General features: G+C 40.3%; 2 protein-coding genes across 2 annotated transcripts; one reads left to right on the top strand and one right to left on the bottom strand.

The window, feature by feature from the left end:
- Window positions 1-1,854: 1,854 nt before the first annotated feature.
- LOC134873270 (uncharacterized) lies at window positions 1,855-6,332 on the bottom strand. Its single transcript, XM_063896754.1, has 5 exons — window positions 6,247-6,332; window positions 4,213-5,186; window positions 3,771-3,923; window positions 2,951-3,040; window positions 1,855-2,175 (listed from the first exon to the last, which is right to left on the bottom strand). Exons 2-5 carry the CDS (start codon window positions 5,179-5,181, stop codon window positions 1,855-1,857), a joined length of 1,533 nt encoding a protein of 510 aa, XP_063752824.1. The 5' UTR covers window positions 5,182-5,186; window positions 6,247-6,332.
- Window positions 6,333-15,407: 9,075 nt separating this feature from the next.
- LOC134873149 (E3 SUMO-protein ligase ZBED1-like) lies at window positions 15,408-17,310 on the top strand. Its single transcript, XM_063896586.1, has 5 exons — window positions 15,408-15,483; window positions 15,598-15,829; window positions 15,923-16,060; window positions 16,179-16,250; window positions 16,358-17,310. The coding sequence occupies exons 1-5, from the start codon at window positions 15,470-15,472 to the stop codon at window positions 16,721-16,723; spliced, it is 822 nt and encodes a 273-aa protein (XP_063752656.1). The 5' UTR covers window positions 15,408-15,469; the 3' UTR covers window positions 16,724-17,310.
- The last annotated feature ends 639 nt before the right edge of the window (window positions 17,311-17,949 follow it).

Here is a 17,949-nt window from a genome sequence, read left to right on the forward strand (position 1 = left end):
CAGAATTTGTCACCTTGTACTTGGCAATGATGCAACGTACAGCAGTTCTAGACACTGTGAAACGCTTGGAAATGGCAGTACACTGTAAAAAAAAATGTGTTGACTCAACTTAAAAATAGGTGTAACCTGGTTGCCTTCAAATTTGAAGTTGTATGGAATTGAAGCATGAAGTTGGTACAAAAAGGCAACCAGTTCGCTCAGCTAAAGGTTGCAAGTTCGGTGAACTAATGACAGGTCAGGTGAACTGATGTTTGTTTTCCAGACAACTTCCACTTATGCGTTGTATGAACAAATGGTCTTGTGGACTGGACTCCAATCTCAATCAATCCAACTTCTAATTGTGTGTTGTATGGACAAATTCTCTTGTGGACCCGACTGTAATCTCGATCAGTCCAACTTCTAATCGTGTGTTGTATTAACAAATGGTTATGTGGACTCCACTGTAATCTACATCAGTCCAACTTCTAATTAGGCATTGTCTTAACAAGTGGTTATGTGGACTCCACTGTAGTCTACATCAGTCCAACATGTTTATACAGTCAGCTTGACTCAAGTTTTGCATTTATCCAGACTTCAATCTGTTAGCTCTATGAGCATATCAAGTAAGTTACCTTGGTTGCCTTCAAAATTGAAGTTCTTCCAACTTCTTTTTAGGCGTTACCTTGGTTGCCTTCAAAATTGAAGTTCTTCCAACTTCTTTTTAGGTGTACAGTGTAAAATTACATAAGACTCACTCATATGAGATGAATAACAACCAACATTTATTTCACACTTTTACTGTAAACTTTCACTGTACAAGACACTTGGTTGTGTAGGACAAACAGTGGCAAAAATAAAACATATTTTCTGAAAACAATATACCATAAAGGTGCTGAAGATACACTAGCAATTCTTAAATATAGCGCATGTACAGTACTATACATGTCTACAAGAGGCAATAAAACAGTAATTTCTTAAGCCACGTCTGCATCAGCGTTTGCCGACCAATCAAAAGATTAAGTGCATGTACAGTATATCTACAAAAGGTGATCAAAACAACATGGCAACCTCCAAAGCCATTTGAACCAGTTGCGACCCTCATCTCTCAAACACAAAAGTATCTTTGGCATTAGTGGATAAGGGTGATGACTTTTTGAGCAATGCTTTTGAGAAACAATACAGCAAAATGTTATTTGGGCGGTTTATCAATACAGGACCTTGATAAGGAGAACTTGAATCAGCAGTGGACAATCATGTTGCCAGGCAACATTGCTCAAAAAGTTGACCAGTGCATCATCACTTGGGGTATGACAAAACATTTAACACAAGTCACTGTTACTGTTTGTGCATGACTGATCAGAGTTCGCCTGTCTCTCTACATCTATCTGAGTGTCTGGCCGTCAGTCCATCTGTGAGTGTGTCTGAGTGTCTCTAGTCTAGTGTAGTGTGTGTGTGTGTGTGTGTGTGTGTGTGTGTGTGTGTGTGTGTGTGTGTGTGTGTAAGCCAACATGTTTAAGTCAGTCGCAATTAAGCATAAGTTGGTAGTCACATCTATCTGAGACATTAAAAGAAAACAAAAACGTAAGCCTCACTATTACTGCTGCTGTGTTCACGTCTGTCAACGTCTGCCAACCAGTGTGAGTGATGTCAGTATATCTTTTGGTTCACTTACCCAAACTACCATACACATCCAGTTTATGTACAAAATACACATCTACAAGGGCCAGAAAAACCAACATAGAAAATTCCAGTCATTTGAACAGAGTTGCTACTCTCACCTTTCAAACTTAAAAGTATAAGCAACTAAACCACTTAAAGGAGAGAAAACGGCATACAACTGAGAACATACAACTCCACTCAAAGATGCGTGTGCAATCACAAATGTGTGGACATGAGCCTGTTCCAGACACCATTAACTCTTGAGGAGCAAGACTCTGCGCCAATCTTCATTACCACCTTTTGTATGATCTCGAACATGTATCTGAGTCCTTTTGGGTAGTGGATGTTGAGACCATAAAGCAAACCCATCAGCAACGAAAACGCGTGAGGCACATCTTTCAGGTTTCGGAGAATGACATCCTCCTCCAGTGCAAGTGCAACATCGATCACCTCCTTGGGGACAGGGCGCTGTGCATTCTCTGTAAGGATGAGGATTCCCACGTGCATTCCCTTGACAGCTTCACTCTCCTCATTTGGCTGGTGACAGAGCAAAGCAATTGGAATAACATAGCCAATCAGCATTAATTCCTCAAGCAATGGAAATTCAAGATGCATAAGGATATACAAGATGCATTTCAATATATAAATATCTGATGAAAAACAATTGTTAAAGGTGCACTGTGTAGAATGTGACCAGAATGGATACTGCAACTATGCTGCTCTTTGAAACTGTGCTGCATGTTGCCAAATTTAACCTTTTCATGAATATATACTAAATAATAAACCAATATTTACTAGTTTAACCAAAGTACAGTAAGGTTTGCAGCTGAAAATGCCTATTTTTGGAAATTCAAAATGGCGGACCACGGAGAAGATCCCCTTTTTCATGTATGAAAAGTGCAATTTCCCCAGTCATAATGAATACTTAGAATTTGGTGGTGGTGGTAAGTATTCATGAAAAAGGTAACATTTGTGAATGGGCAGCGTAAATTCTGGAAATAAACTACTAAAAATCTTACGCGGTGCACCTTTAAGGAAGAAGGGAATACTAAGTGTGCAAATGTTTTTCCTTGTAAATCTTGTAGGCCTACCTTTGCACCAACCTGCATCAACAAAAGAGTGGTAAGCCTTCGCTACTTTACGTAGCATTTTGAAGTTATACCTAAAACCTTGTCAAAATCAAATGCTTGCCATTTTTCAACTGGTTTTAAGATTTCACTCAGGAGTGTACAATTAATACATTCTATAACTACGGGTCATTGCTTTGGATGAAAAAAAGACTTAAATCAGCAAGTGATAATTCCTCACTTACTTTACAGATTTTGAAGAACTGGGAAGGGTCCTCCTTCAGAAAATGGGGCAGGGCAAGGAGAACAACTGCTCTCTTCTGTTGATTCGAGTTCTGTACAAAAGAGAAATACAAACCAGAAAGGAAATCAGTACTACACAAGCAACTACCTTTTGAAAGTGTGGAGTCAACTTGAATTTTGATAGTTTCTATTGAAATACACAAGTCAAATAGCAAATATATTGCAAAAGGAGGGTAGTTTAGGCAACATGTCGGATTAAAAGAGACAATGTCATGTGTTTTAATTTTAGACAGGTGACCACGATTTGTAATACAATGTCTACCTAGTAGGACTTTCTGGATAAACTGTAGAAGAGAAATCAAAACCCAAATAAAAGCCAAAAGGTGCTGCTACAAAGTAATAAATGTAGATCTACTAGGAAAAGAGCTGCTTAACTTACTGTACTTTGGTCAGACCAGTAAATTAGTTTATTTAGCTAATACTCATGGAAAGATCACATTTGGGAATGGGCAGCTACAATGAGCAGCATAGTTGTAATACATACTCTGAATTCAATCCAACATACTTTAAGTTTATTACATACATTTTTCCCTTTTAAAGGCTTCAGTTGCTTTTCATTAATATTTACTAGGTAAAATAAATATGTACTGGTCTGATTAAATTATAGTAGGCTTTGCAGCCAATATGTTTTTACTTATATTTCAAAAAGGCAGGTATGGAGAATAATCCACCTTAAATGACAACACAAGTCTGTTGAATGAACAAACTTGGTCTAGAAAGACAGACAGTCAACAGGCCTTCTTCCAGGAACTGATTACTTACGTCCTCATCCAGAGAGTTGAGGAAAGCCGGAAGTTCCTTCACAGACTGCCTCTGTCTGTAAAGACGCAGGAATTTCGGGACCATCTCATCCAGGCCGCCAAAAAATGATTGCTGCAGGTTCTTTGAGACAATCCGTCTGAATTCTGCTTCAATCTGCAGTAATGCCAAGAACAGACAAAGACAAGAGAGCCCAAGTTATGACTTTTCTAGCAGTTTCCACGACCACGACAGACCTAAGCACTGATCTCTTGTAAGTACAGGGCGAAGATGTTTAATCTATTCGTAGTCAGTATATTTGAGAATAGATAAGTGCTTCAGTGCCATGGGCCCTACAAGAAGGGACTTTACGTTGGTGCTCAATATTAACATACCTTATTAACAAAGGATGAATGTACTACAATATCACTTTAATAATAATACATTAAGAAAATATGGCACCTACCTGGCGCTCTGTGAAAAACGCTGGCCATCTGGTTTTGACATCTTTGACCAAAGGCTCCTCCTTGATGACTTCCACCCTCCTCAGTGAAAAGGTGTTGTCCATCAGGGCGTCGACTTTCTTCCAGTCGACGTTCTTTTTCTTCATTTCACTCTGTAAATCGTTTCTGTCTTGTTCAAGCAGTCCCATGGTTCTATTCTGAGGGTGACCTGGCAGAAAATTCACCTCGGACCTCATGGCTTTCTTTGGTCTCCTGGAATCCCCCGACGCTGACCTTTTGTGCACAGAAAGCTCCACTGAACCAGCAATGCGCAACTGCTGCCTGAAATTCCCCATTTTGTAAAATATGCTGTATTTCCAGGCAAACCACCCACATGGTGAGCCAGGTTCTTTTAAGCAAGGAAATTTTCCCACCAAAGCTTTTGCAACAACGACACACTCTTCAACGGAAGGGTGGGTCTTAATTTCAAACAGCGCCTCTGCCAATGTATCAAGTATGTCACTAGACATAGATCTAGACACTTCCAAAAGAGAGCCATCTCTGAAATATGCCTCATTGCCACGCTGGAGTCTCAACTCTGTGTCTGTTGGGAACTTTGGAATGATGAAAGGGTCTGGTAGATATCCACTGCGTTTGGGAGTTGATTCTCCAGAGGAGGTTGATGGCAAGCTAGCTGTGTCGAGTGTGGAATCAGACAGCAGATCATCATTCGAGGTGTCCAGATCATTTGAGGACTCTGGGACTTGCTTCTGGAAAACCTTCAAGGTAGTCAGCTCTTCTGTCAAATCAGACATGGATGTCAAATTGCAAAATTCATTGCCAAAGCTTGGGTCTTCAAACTGCACAATCAGCGTTCCATCAAAACGAAGTTCTCTCTTCAGTATGTCGATGAATGCATCAAGCGTGTCTGGAAGGCTTTCAATGTGGAGTCTTCTAATGTCATCTGGTGCAATGATCACACGAAACCGCATAGTTCCTAGTCATGACAGAGAGAATACATAAAAACACCAAATTAAGCATGCATGCAGGATGTGCACCAACCGGCACAAAATATTTAGATCAGTTAAAGAAAACTGCAAGAATTTGCACGTTACACATTTCCATTTTAACAAAGTTATAGGCATAGTTTTAAAAAAGCAAAAAGTAGTAACAGGGACAAGAGACCAAATTTGAGAAAACAATTAACTGAAATAGGCAGTTAACCATCTGAACAAAAGTGCCTAGTGTTTTGGCATTCCCTTTATTTTTGAGATGCCCATTTAACCATGGGTTCTTCCGGGTGTAATGCTGACCAACTTTGAAATACTTCGCTCTTAGGACTGAAAGTAACAGTCCACTGTGTTTCCAAAATAGTGCTATTCTCTGACTTAATGAGTTCATCCCTGCAAAGTATTATACAAAAATAAATAAAGGGAATGCCAAAACACAACAACGTAACCTCAAGTCAATCACACTTCTGTGATATCAGCCCATACAATTAGGAACCCATGCCTACTGTTGTGCAAATTTAACAATGGGTAGAAAGTAGAGGAAATGGCCAAAGGATGACCCAAAAATCACTCCCAAAATTGACACGTCTCCTGGCATGGCCTCCATGTTCTGGACACCATGATGGACACAGCAAACCTTTTTGCCACAGCACACATTGATGTTTAAGCCTGGGTGAACAGCACTACCTAAGAAACTGCAGTTAGGTGATTGACACCCCCTCATAGTACCTGTAGGGGTACACTGAGAAGTCACACGTAGCCCATCGACATCCCCAGCAGAATAACTATTTTAGGGTGGGCCTTAATTACCTCCAAATTCTACCCATTGCTCATTCAATTTGCACAACAGTAGGCAATTTGATTCACAATCAATGTTGCTTTCTAACTGGACAAGTTCATATGACAGATTGACTTGGGGAGGCGTTGCGTTGTTTTGGCATTAGCAATGTAATGTTAACAGAAGGCAGACAACACATTGTGTGTGAATATCAAAAGATCAATAGTTTGGAATATCTGTATATTAAAGGAAACTCACTGAATAGTTACCTCACTGAAGTAGAAAAGCCTTTGGAGAAACGTAATTCCGTCCTCTGATGGTATATAATGACAATGGAGTGTAATCATTCAGGTCCTGAGGGTCTGCAATGGAGACGTTTAAGGGCTCATTCTTGCACAGTTCATAACATCTGAGGTGATCAATATACCAGGCTGTGAAATGTTCAACAATGAATGACACTTTCTGTGACACCACCAATATTTTGACAATTTTGGCAAAGTTAGGAAGTCCACATGTATGTCCAAAAGATACAACCATGCCCTCAGAATATTTAGTGCCATGCACAATCACACTTGAAGTTAAACCAACAGACTTCACACCAGAGTGTTTCTGTTGAATGGCAGTCCTGACAGAAAATTCCAAAAGTTCTGGAGAAATATTTGTGACATTCACCACTTCCAATTCAGGCTTGAAAACACTTGGCATTCGAAGATTGTAAGCAAGGAGAAGCTGGTGGTGTGTGGATAAAGTGAGCAAAATGTTCTTGAAATTGTTCACATCTCGCACAACTTTCTTGAAATAACCATGCTTGGCTTCAAACCTAATTGTCCAAAAGTCAACTAAAGGGCCAAAGCACCTCACAAGGTGAACATAATGTTCTATAAAATGGTGTTTTGGTTTGATTCTATAGTCAGGAAAAACCTCCCGGAGGAGGCTCCTATGGTGAGATATTTTAGACTCCAAAAAGCACAAAGATTCTTCTGAGAATTTGGGGCTACATACTATCTCAACAATGTCTTTCAACTCCAAGACAATGCCCCATACCTTGTTATGATCAGGGATTAAATGGCCGATTATGAGTGGTAGCAACCGCAGCAGAGTCCAGTTCTCGTGGCCATTTCCCCCTATGGTCCCTTTGACAAGAGAAGCCTTTGTTATTTTGTGAGGTTTGTTTAGTTTGTCCACAAATCTGTAAGGGTATGTCCTAATGGCATTGTTCAAATCTTCCAAAGTGAAAAACTTGCATGAAATGAAATATTTGAAACAAAGTGCTAGCTCCTCTCTGACTATCCCTTCAAATAAATCATGAAGGATATCTGGAGGAAATCCTTTTGCAGTTTGAAAATATTGTAATCGGTCTAATGGACAGGCTCTCTTTACACCATCAACAATTTTCAAATGCTCACTTTGTTTCAATGTAGACAGACAGTCATCAATTGACTCCTGGGTTCTGAGAGCAAACTTTCCACTTTTCACTGGATGAACTAGTACATCCTTACGATCAGCTAAACAAAACCTGCAGATCTTGCCTTCACTGAAAGACTCCTTAAAGCCAGCAAGCGAATGTGCCCCAAGATTGTCTGCGGAAACATAAACAATTGTGCCAGTGACACTTGCCCCTAGTCTCTGAACAAAAAGCCCATCGCGCTCAAGAATCTCAATATCTTTGATCAGAGGCTCTAGAATTCTCTCATATCCAAAAGATATTATGTCTTTCCTATGGCACAAAGTCGCAAGATAGATGGATGACAGAGAGGACCTGTACTGAAAAGGTAAATTAACAATCACCCAATAGATGCCACAAATCTTGTATTCGTTTTTGGCAGTAGCTAAAGGGTCACAGGGCTCAAAATCGTCTATGAACAACCCAATAGCAATGTGAAATTCTTCACCAGAGAGCAATTCATTCTGTTTTCTGTTCAAACTGTCATAAAATGACCTATACTGGTTTGCATGTGACCTTGAGCTATGGTGCTGTAGAACTTTATCAAGTACATCATCTCGATTCAGTAATTCAGAGAGAACACGCAAAACTGGAATATACACAAAAGATCTCCGTCTAGCAGCATCTAGTACATACTCAACTGGTTCAATTAACGTGAAATGTTCTTTGTAGAATGTAGCCCTCTTGTAAGTTGTGCCAAGTTCATGTCCTCTAGAGAGGCATCTGAAAGGGTTTTCTTTCCTAACAATATCAGACACCTGAGCAAGCAAAGAGGCATCACAATTACAGTTATGGAGTTCTAAAATTGGTCTGATTGATCTCAGCGTCAAGATTTGCGATGAAAGGCTTATTTGATAAAGTTCATCAACTATTTCTTGTATTGCAGATTTAGAAACATGCAAAACTGTCTGCATTCGAATGAATAAAGAAGCGAGACTGTACTTAATACTTTCCTCAATATTCTCTCCATCATACTCATATTCACCATCAGAGCTTGGGCCTGCCTCAACATCATCCCCTAAAGGTGCATGGTCAGCAACAGCATGGCTCTCAATTCCAAAAACAATAATATGGGGTCTTACATCATCTACACTAGGAGCATGATGATACCTGCTCTTGTGAGCTTTGAACGTGCTGAAGACATTTGACTTGAAAGTGCACTGCTTGAAAGGACAATTCACAGTTTCCTTGTTTTTAACATGCTTCCCTAAATGAACAAAGTAGTTTTTTACGTTGAAAGGTTCACAGAAATCACAGAGTTCACATTTCAGTTTCGCATTTACAGGCTCAGAGTCAATTTGTCGAGCATGCTGGGCAACCAAATGTCTCTTTAGGGCAACTTGGGTCTTGAGGGTGCAGGGACAGTCTTTGTATATGCAGGGAAAGGGACAGGTGGTTCCATTGAATCCATGCGTTACCTTATAATGCCGAATTACTGTTCGTTGATTTCCTGAGGAAAAACTACAAAACTTGCAGGTCCACCGCATCAATCAGGGGATTGAATGAATCTTCCACGAACAGTTTCTGAAAAACAAGACAAAACAATGTTTGGCTTCTGGTACAAACTAGGCTGCATTCCTGCAGAAAAAAAGCTTGCCTTTTCTTCCAGAGGTTAGGATAGTAAGCCTATAGAGAATCCGGTAAGTTTTGGAAAGTATATTGGTATTATGTGAAATAAGAGGTAGCCTAAATGTGATATTTATATACACAGTCCAAAATTTTATGATTTATGATTTTGCAAAGTTATATATCCAATTCCCTTCAATGAAAAGATTAGCTCAACAAACCCATTGAAAAGTTTTGGGCTGAAAGTTCAGTTGACGTCAAAAATGAAATGGAGTCAACAAAAGGGGAAAATAATTTTTTACAGTGCACACCATCCCATAGGAAACAATGCTTTTGCTCGCGTCACGTTTTAAGAGACGGATCCTGCGTGATTTTACCCTTTGCATGCATACTTAACCATGTCAGAAATTCTAAAGAAAACACAATTTGCCCATGCATACGTGCATCGAACAAACTTCATCAGAGGTAGTTACACTCTCGAGAAAAATCATGCTGGCCGTCAAAGCTAGCACACGACCTAACCTCAACTTCTCAGAACATGTTAACGTTGCTTGCTACACTTCCTAAACCTATGTCACTCAGCGAACATTGAGAACAGTGCAATCCCTAATAAGGTGTACTCTTTGTTCATACTTTTACCGTTCACATTTCACGATATAGCCATTACATATAGGCCTATGGGTAGTTTTTAAAGTGAGTCTGTCTCATCCTGACCTAGCCGGTCGCTTGCTAGGCTAGTCAACCAACTGGCTATTCGCATAACTTAATTGGCGGCAAGTTCAGAATTTCTCCACATAATTATTATATAGCTAGTAATAGTCTTGTTCATGTAAAACGTGCAATGTTCGTTCTTTTCACTGCTTAGGCCTACTTGTTTTTTTTACAAATTACGTCTATGACAAATAAACTCTTGAAATTTTGAATCTTTTCCCGCGATTCATATAGCGAATTCTACTACTAGCTATCACTTAAGATTTTGAAACTAAGAGCTAAGTACCGTATGTTTGAATGGTCAGTTCACAGTATTTCGCTTAGTTAAGACAAAAGTCAATCTTTACTAAAATATCTGACGGTAAAAAAGTTAGGTTTACTTACAGTCGGCTCTCTTCTCATCCGCTTGGTCCTTCAATGAAGAGACGGTTGACGGTTGACATTGACTAAGTTAGCGTGGTCTGCGCGTGTGCAAGATGACGTAACGTGTTGAACCAGAGGGTGAACTTCAACTTAAATTTGAGATGACAAGAATAACTCAGTTGTGCCAACTGTGGATTAGAATTTCAGAGCAAAAACACAGATATTTGTGTTATCTCAACAAAAGTAATGAAAACTTTTGAGTTGAAAGTTCACTTGACTCAAAAACAGAAGTTGAGACAACAAAAAGGGAAAATATTTTTTTACAGTGTATAGCCTTCCCCCTTATCATGAGCCTCCACTATCTTCTGTCTGAGCTCAAGACTGATTGCCTTTGTCTTTGGCATGGTGAGTAAAAGCGGTCCCTCTCAATAATGAGTTCAAGTGCCCTGTTCCTTGGACTCCTTTTATGCTGATTGAATGCTCAGGTGTTGGTAGGAAGCCAATTGACTGCACAGGTGTGCTTTGAAAGCTGATTGGTTACTTAGGTGTGTTTTGAAAGCAAAATTCCACATGGAAAAAAATCAACTTTTCACTATATTTGATGTAAAGCAAGCCTAAAAATGTATTTTATATTCCAAAATGTACCGAAAGCTTCCAAAAAGCACTGGTGAATGTTTGATTTTGTCAACTTTTACCAATGCTGTAAACATTGGGAAGAATCTTAGGAAAATGTTCCATAATTCCTGGGGGGCTAATCATTTTGGCCTCAACTGTACATATAATATAACAAACTTCTTTATCTAATATAGCATAGGATTCCTTCTCATAAATAGCACAACAAATGCACTTACTTTATTAATTACTTGATCACAACATGTTAAATAAACCAACTTTATATCAACTATTTCCATTAACTGTCTCTTATCAACCCTCTACAATCTCCTAATTTACTATATCCTCAAGTACGTAATAAATGTAATATACATACTATATTGGGAGAAAGCCATTAGTGACCTTGGAGTGGAAATTGAAGACTTGGACCAGAAAAATAATAGATGAACAAGGTAAATCATTATACAACAATGCACTTACTGAATCTTCTTTAAAACTTGCCCAACAAAAACAAATCTACAATGATAACAACTGCCTAGCTCACTGAGCGTATTTCCTTATGACTCTACAGGAATCCCTGATGAGAACAACAAGACATGATAGAGGAGGACACAATCTTACACCTCTCCGAAGACGGCACATAGACAATACAGATTCCATATATTTGATCTTATTACATTTTTTATTTTAATAGCCATTTTAAACATTGTTTTTACTTCACATTACTGTATTAAAGTCTCATTTTTGCAATTATGGTTTATAATAATAAAGCATTTTATTGATATGTTGTCTTTTCTTTTAGTATTCAATCTACCTGTAATTAGCTGATATATCCATGTGCAATGCAAGTTTTAAAATTAGGGAAAGTTACATCTACATGGAGTGAAGCTCCCACAGGCACAGAGGGCAGCTCAGGGGTCCTGTAGGTGAAACGCAAAGGTAAAGACATCACTCATTAGACCGTGCCGAGTGTAAGCAGCCTCGTGCTGTGATGTGTTTGTGCTTTTGTATGTTACAGGTAAGCAAATGTGGTGAGAGGTTGTATATAAGTATTGACACACGTATATTGTTTATGAAACTGTCACAAACTAGCAGTAATACATATCATATATTTGTATCATAATTTAACATTGTAGGGTTCTAAATTCTATAGTAGGAATAGCAGGGGCGGTTTGTGTATTAGGGCGATTTGGGCAACGCACTACCGAACACAGCAGCAGTGGTAATCAGTATTCTAGAGATCTGTCAAAAACGTCATTGTCCAATCAGACTAAAGTTGTGCTTCACATTGTGATTTCAGTCAGGTTGAATATTGCCCCAGGGGTCTCTCATAGACTCTCATGTAAAATGCATTTTTTTCAAATATCAGAGCTTTCAATGCAATCTCTATGGGTTCCGGGAGGGCTTGCCCTTACGCGCGTTCGTCATACGTAACTGAGAAAGAAAGCGGGCAGCTTCTTCAATCAAATCACTTCTCTTAAGATGGCTAGTGTTCAGTGCTATTCCATTGTGTCTTTGAAAGAAGTTCCTTTTAGTTGGCGTGCACATCCAGATAAATTGGCATTAAAACAAGGAACTCCAAGACCAAATTTAACCATTCAACAACTTTCTGCCACTCAACTGGATGAGGGATACAGGCTAGCTGTTTGTCGCCACAATGATGACATGGGCAAGAACCGTCACATCCTCAACCGGCTTGTCCAGTGTGTGAAATCCTGCGGGGTGTTTGAGCTAGCTTTGCGAGGCAAAGATGAAACTGTGAGGGCTCCACCAACCCTGGCATTTTTCTCGGACTGGTCGAGTTCGTGGCACAGTTGGATGAAGTTTTTGATGAGCATCTGAAACATGCTACAGTGTTCAGTCAATACATTTATTTTATTTATTTATTTATTTAGTTGGTAGGGACAGTGCTCATTGATTAACAGACAAATTGCTGTAAATAAGCCAGAGTTAGCTGCTATGCTAATTTCCATCTGTTGTCCCTAGCCAGATCTTAAAAGGCACCCTAAGATATAAAAATACATAAACTGATAACAAATAAAACCATAATTAAAAAGACATAAACACACCCTCAAACAGACACAGACAATGCACGCCTCTCACTACACACTCCACATACAGCATACAGTAGGTTACAGTATGAATAATGAAAGGAGGGAAAGAGAAGAATAACATTACATTGCTTTAAGCATTTGGTATGTGGTTACAGATATGATGTTCCCTAATCCAACATTTGAGTTTGCTTTTGAAAGTTGTAAGGCTGTTACACTCCCTTAATTCATTGGGCAGACCATTCCAATAATTGGTGGCTCTAATTAAGAAGGCTGTGTGTCCAAACTTGCTTTGTCTGTACTGCACTACGCAGTCCCCTCTGGCGGTTGATCTGGTTACTCTATTGACATTATCTTTCTGTTTTATGAATTGGTGCTATAACTGAGAAAGCTACTACGCCTGTCAGTGGCGTCAGCTGCCCAATCGGCATCACTGTAGGCTAGTAGGCCTAGCTTCTCACTGTTGTTTCTTCTGAAACGCAACTCTTTCTCTGTAGTGCCTCTGAGGTATCTTAACACGTGTTTCAGTTACCCACTGCTCTTCTGTAGGCTCAGCAAAATATTGTGATAGTTTGCTTACAACAAAGCTTAAGTCTGGCCTTGTACATGTGGCCAGGTATGTACATCCTGACATCATCATAAATCTTTCATCTTAAATTTGGCAGAGAGCATCTCTTTCACTTCCTTCAGTATTTTGTCATAGCTAGCTGCAATTATCAGATGTCCAGCAGTAGGGATGGGAATCGAGAACCGGTTCCTGTTGAGAACCGGTTCCTTGTGTTTCAATTCCATGGAACCGTTTGGCAGCTCGTTAAACGATTCTCTTATAGATTCCAGACCGCACGGTTTATGTAACGTTATTTACGCAGCAAGGTACACACGAATGATTCAGTAAGCCCGGCTTGACGTGGCGTAGTTGCTTGGTTATGCAGGTGACGCTCGTGATACTTTTTACAAGTCTGAAATGGCACCCCTAAGGTTAAAACGGTCCAAAGTGTGGCTTCATTTCACATTACATAAGGATGGCAACAGGGCGTTTTGCAACCACTGCAAATTGTTGATAACATCGGCGGGAGGGAATACTTCAAATATGCATAAACATCTGCGCACACAACACGGGATAAACTTTAACGAGTGTCGCGTTTTTGATGCCCTTCGGAGTGACAGCAGCCAAGCTTCTACGACCACCGTGACCTTGGGGGCTAACACCGAAGGCAACTCTGGTGGTAAGTAGCTATCCCACTGACTAATCCTTAATGTGATTCCTAGTAAATTATGTACCACGCCATTTCTGGAAATAAACCCATTTCCTACCTCTCCTTGGGGTAATTAAGGGAGTTTATGTTTCTGGTTAATCAAGCCGTTCCTTGCTAGCATGTTTAATTAGCTTACTTGATGGCAAGGCATCCGTAGTTCTAGGGAAGAATTCTAGCTGTTGCTATGTAGCTAATGAAACATGCTAGTAAGTTGCGCCGCCGATTCAGGGAGCCAGAGAAAGGTGACGCTCATTTATTTAAATCAAAGGGAGGTGGGAAATTAGTTTATTTCCCGAAATTGTACAGTATTGCTTTTTCATCAAACGAATGCCTTCTTCGTTAGATTTAGAACAAGATGATGACCGGGACGAGACGGGTAGTCTGGCTGACTCAGAGGCTAGCAGCACTTGCTCCCGTTTACCTCTGGCTTCTATTTTCGTCGAGGCAGGCAGAAATAAAATGTCCCAGGCAAAGGTAGAAGAATGTCACCGGGCAGTTACCAAATTTGTTGTTAAGGGTTTGCACCCATTTTCTACAGTAGACGCCCCTGAATTTCGGTAGGTGAATGTGAGGTTGTTGTCAGATTATCAAATGTCAGATTAGAATAGAATAGAATAGAATATTTTCCTCCTCATTAAACAGATGTTTACACTCATTCATTTTCATATGTTTTCTAGGGAGATGACAAAGGTTCTCAATCCAAAATACAAAGCCCCCAGCAGGGAAAGCTTAACCAACCACTTAATCCCTGCTTGGTATGGTGTGGAAAAGGGAAATGTGATCTCTGAACTGAAAACAGTGTCAAAGGCAGCTATCACGGCTGATGGGTGGACAAGCTTTTGTCAGGATCATTATCTCACGGTTACTCTGCACTACGTGAGCAATGGCCAGGTAAAGGAAAAGGTCCTAAAAACCAAAGCCGTGTACCAATCTCAGACAGGCTCAGCTGTAGCAGAGGAGATTGATTACATTTTAGAAGAATATGGTGTACGGGAAAAGGTTGTGGCAGCAACTGTAGACAATGCAGCGAACATGGATGTAGCCATCAAACAGCTGCAAATTGTCAAATGTCCATGCTTCGCTCATACGCTGAACCTGGGAGCGCAAAAGCTGTACAACTGCACTGCCATATCCAATTGGGCAGCACGAGTTCGAGCAGTTGTTGTCTGGATGAAGAGGTCCCACATGGCAAAAGTTGTTCTTAAAGAGAAACAAGACTTGCTCAGTAAGATACTCTCCTTACAGTACATTGCAAGCATTATACTATATGTACATGAAAATATACATGTATAGGTATGTGTATGTAAATTATTAGATAATAAATATTTACATTGTGTTGTGTATATGTGAACCCTCAGAGCTGCCCAAGCACATGCTCCTCCTGGATGTAAGGACCAGATGGAATTCCCTCTATTTGATGTTGGAGAGATTCACCGAGCAGTTCCCTGCTATCCAGGCTGCAGCCATAGATCCACGCATAAGAAGGCCCATGGAGAAGGAAAGGTGATATATATTTTAAATGATAATATGACTTAAACTTTTTTTTAAACTTTGACTGGTTTTGTTTTTGTTTATTTGTGCTACATACATCTTTTTCTGTTTTTATTTACATTGTAGGTTGGACAGAATAGGCAACGAGGACTTAAGGAAAGCAGAGGAGTTTGTGCATCTCATGCGGAAGCATTACACCTCCACACTGGCCGTCTCCAGCGACAAAAGTGCAACCTGCGGTGAGATTTTGCCCATCTTGCAGAAGCTGGAGCAACAGTACACTGTGCAGGAAGGTGACTCTGCGTTCACAAGGAGCATCAAGGAGAACATTTGGAAGGATCTCTCCAAACGCTACCAGGTAAGCACAACTACATTTAATCTTACCTTGATGCTTTAGGCCAATTTGTACCACTAGTCTAATGTCATCCTATCCTCCTTTTTGAAATTGAAGGGAACTGACATTCAGAGATTCCTGGAGGAAGCCACCATCTTGGACCCCAGATTTAAATACAAAGTGAAAAGTGATGCAGTCTGGGACAGGATCAGGGAAGCTGCAATAACAGCAAATACAGTGGCAGCAAGAGATGAGGTATTTTAATTTCTGTTTAAATTCTGTATGTCTTATCATTGCATTTGATTCCATTGTGAGTGAGACCTTCTACGGCTCTGTGTTAAAAGTTATTAATGTGTTTACATCACTTCTCAAGCTCCCAGGGGAAGGAGAGACACAGAGGGAAGGCTGCGAAGATGGGGAGGAGGAAGAAGTAGAAGAACACTATGTAAGTTAACTCATTCATTTGTAATGACCTTTGGATGCTGTTTTGTCATGATTATTGACTTATATATGTTTGTTTTTTTTTTTTACTTCATGTTCATTTAATTTCAGGCACTGCCACCACCATCAAAAAAGACAGCCTTGGAAGAACTATTCGAGGAGGAGGACAACGAGCTGCAGTCAATCCGTGAATCACAGCCCCGTCTTTCCCTGGCTCAGAAGGTGGATCAGGAAATCCAGTTCTACAAAAGCCTGCCCTCCATCCCCTGCAGGGATAGCGCCGCACTGTGGTGGTGGAACAAGCAGGATACGCTGCCCTTGCTATCTGGACTGGCTGAAAACTACCTCTGTGTGCAGGCTTCCTCCACCCCATCTGAGAGGGTGTTCTCCACGGCTGGAGACACCATAAGCCCCGAAAGATCCCGTATCCTTCCAGAAAAAGCAGATATGCTCATATTTCTGCAAAAGAACTGTTAATTTTCCCTACTACTACTTGAGTGCACACACACACACACACACACTCACACTCACACTCACACTCACACTCACACACACACACACACACACACACACACACACACACACACACACACACACACACACACACACACACACACACACACACTGTGCTTGTGATTACATTGTTCTTGTAATTACATGATTCAGTATTTGTTATTTGTTGTTATTTGTTACATTTTCTTGTACAGAAAAGCAGATATGTTCATCTGCAAAAGAACTGTTAATTTTTTTTACACACACACACACACACACACACACACACACACACACACTACTTGAGTGCGCGCACACACACACACACACACACACACACACACACACACACACACACACACACACACACACACACACACACACACACTTGTTATTAGAGATTAATAAGTAACTGTCACAATAGAATATTTTTCATTAAAACAAAGATAAATGTTACATCAAACTGTTTATTCTCCTTTTTCCCCCAAATTGGAATCGATAAGAGAATCGATAAGGAATTGAATCGTTTCACAGAATCGATAAGGGAATCGGAATCGTAAAAATCTTATCAATTCCCATCCCTATCCAGCAGTGGCTCAGTAAGTAGGGGCTTGGACTAGGAATCGTAGGATCGCCGGTTCAAGTCCCAGAACAGACTTGAAAAAATATGGAAAGTGGACTGCTACTTGGAGAGGTCCCAGTTCACCTCCTATGCCCTGCTGTGGTGCCCTTGAGCAAGGCACCGGACACCTCCAATCCCCCTTCCCCATTGCTCCCCGGGCTTTCATCCTCCGATTCTATCTATCTAGATCATCGACCCAGATGACTATTATTATCTTCCCATCTTTGGCCCCTTTGGCATAAACAAAGTGGTCTGCTGGGTTCTGTGCAAAATCATCTTCAGTTAAACAATCGTACAAAATCCTATTCCAGTTTCCACCGGATTGTTTCAGACCATAAAGAAATTGTTTCTAGTTTACATACTAGATCTTCACCTCTTTCTTCATAGCCCTGTGGTTGATCGATATAGATTTCATAATCTATAGGAGCGTGTAAGTACTAGTTTTTACATCCATCTGATGCAGTAGCCTCCCTAAATGTCTGTGGAACGCCACATACTGCTCTGTAGCAGTGGTCTACAGTAGTATGAATCCCATCACTATCACTGTCATCAGTTACAAAGTCCTTTAAGTGACTTGGTTTCCTCCTGT

Source organism: Eleginops maclovinus, chromosome 12 (assembly GCF_036324505.1).
Source record: "Eleginops maclovinus isolate JMC-PN-2008 ecotype Puerto Natales chromosome 12, JC_Emac_rtc_rv5, whole genome shotgun sequence".
NCBI lineage: Eukaryota > Metazoa > Chordata > Actinopteri > Perciformes > Eleginopidae > Eleginops > Eleginops maclovinus.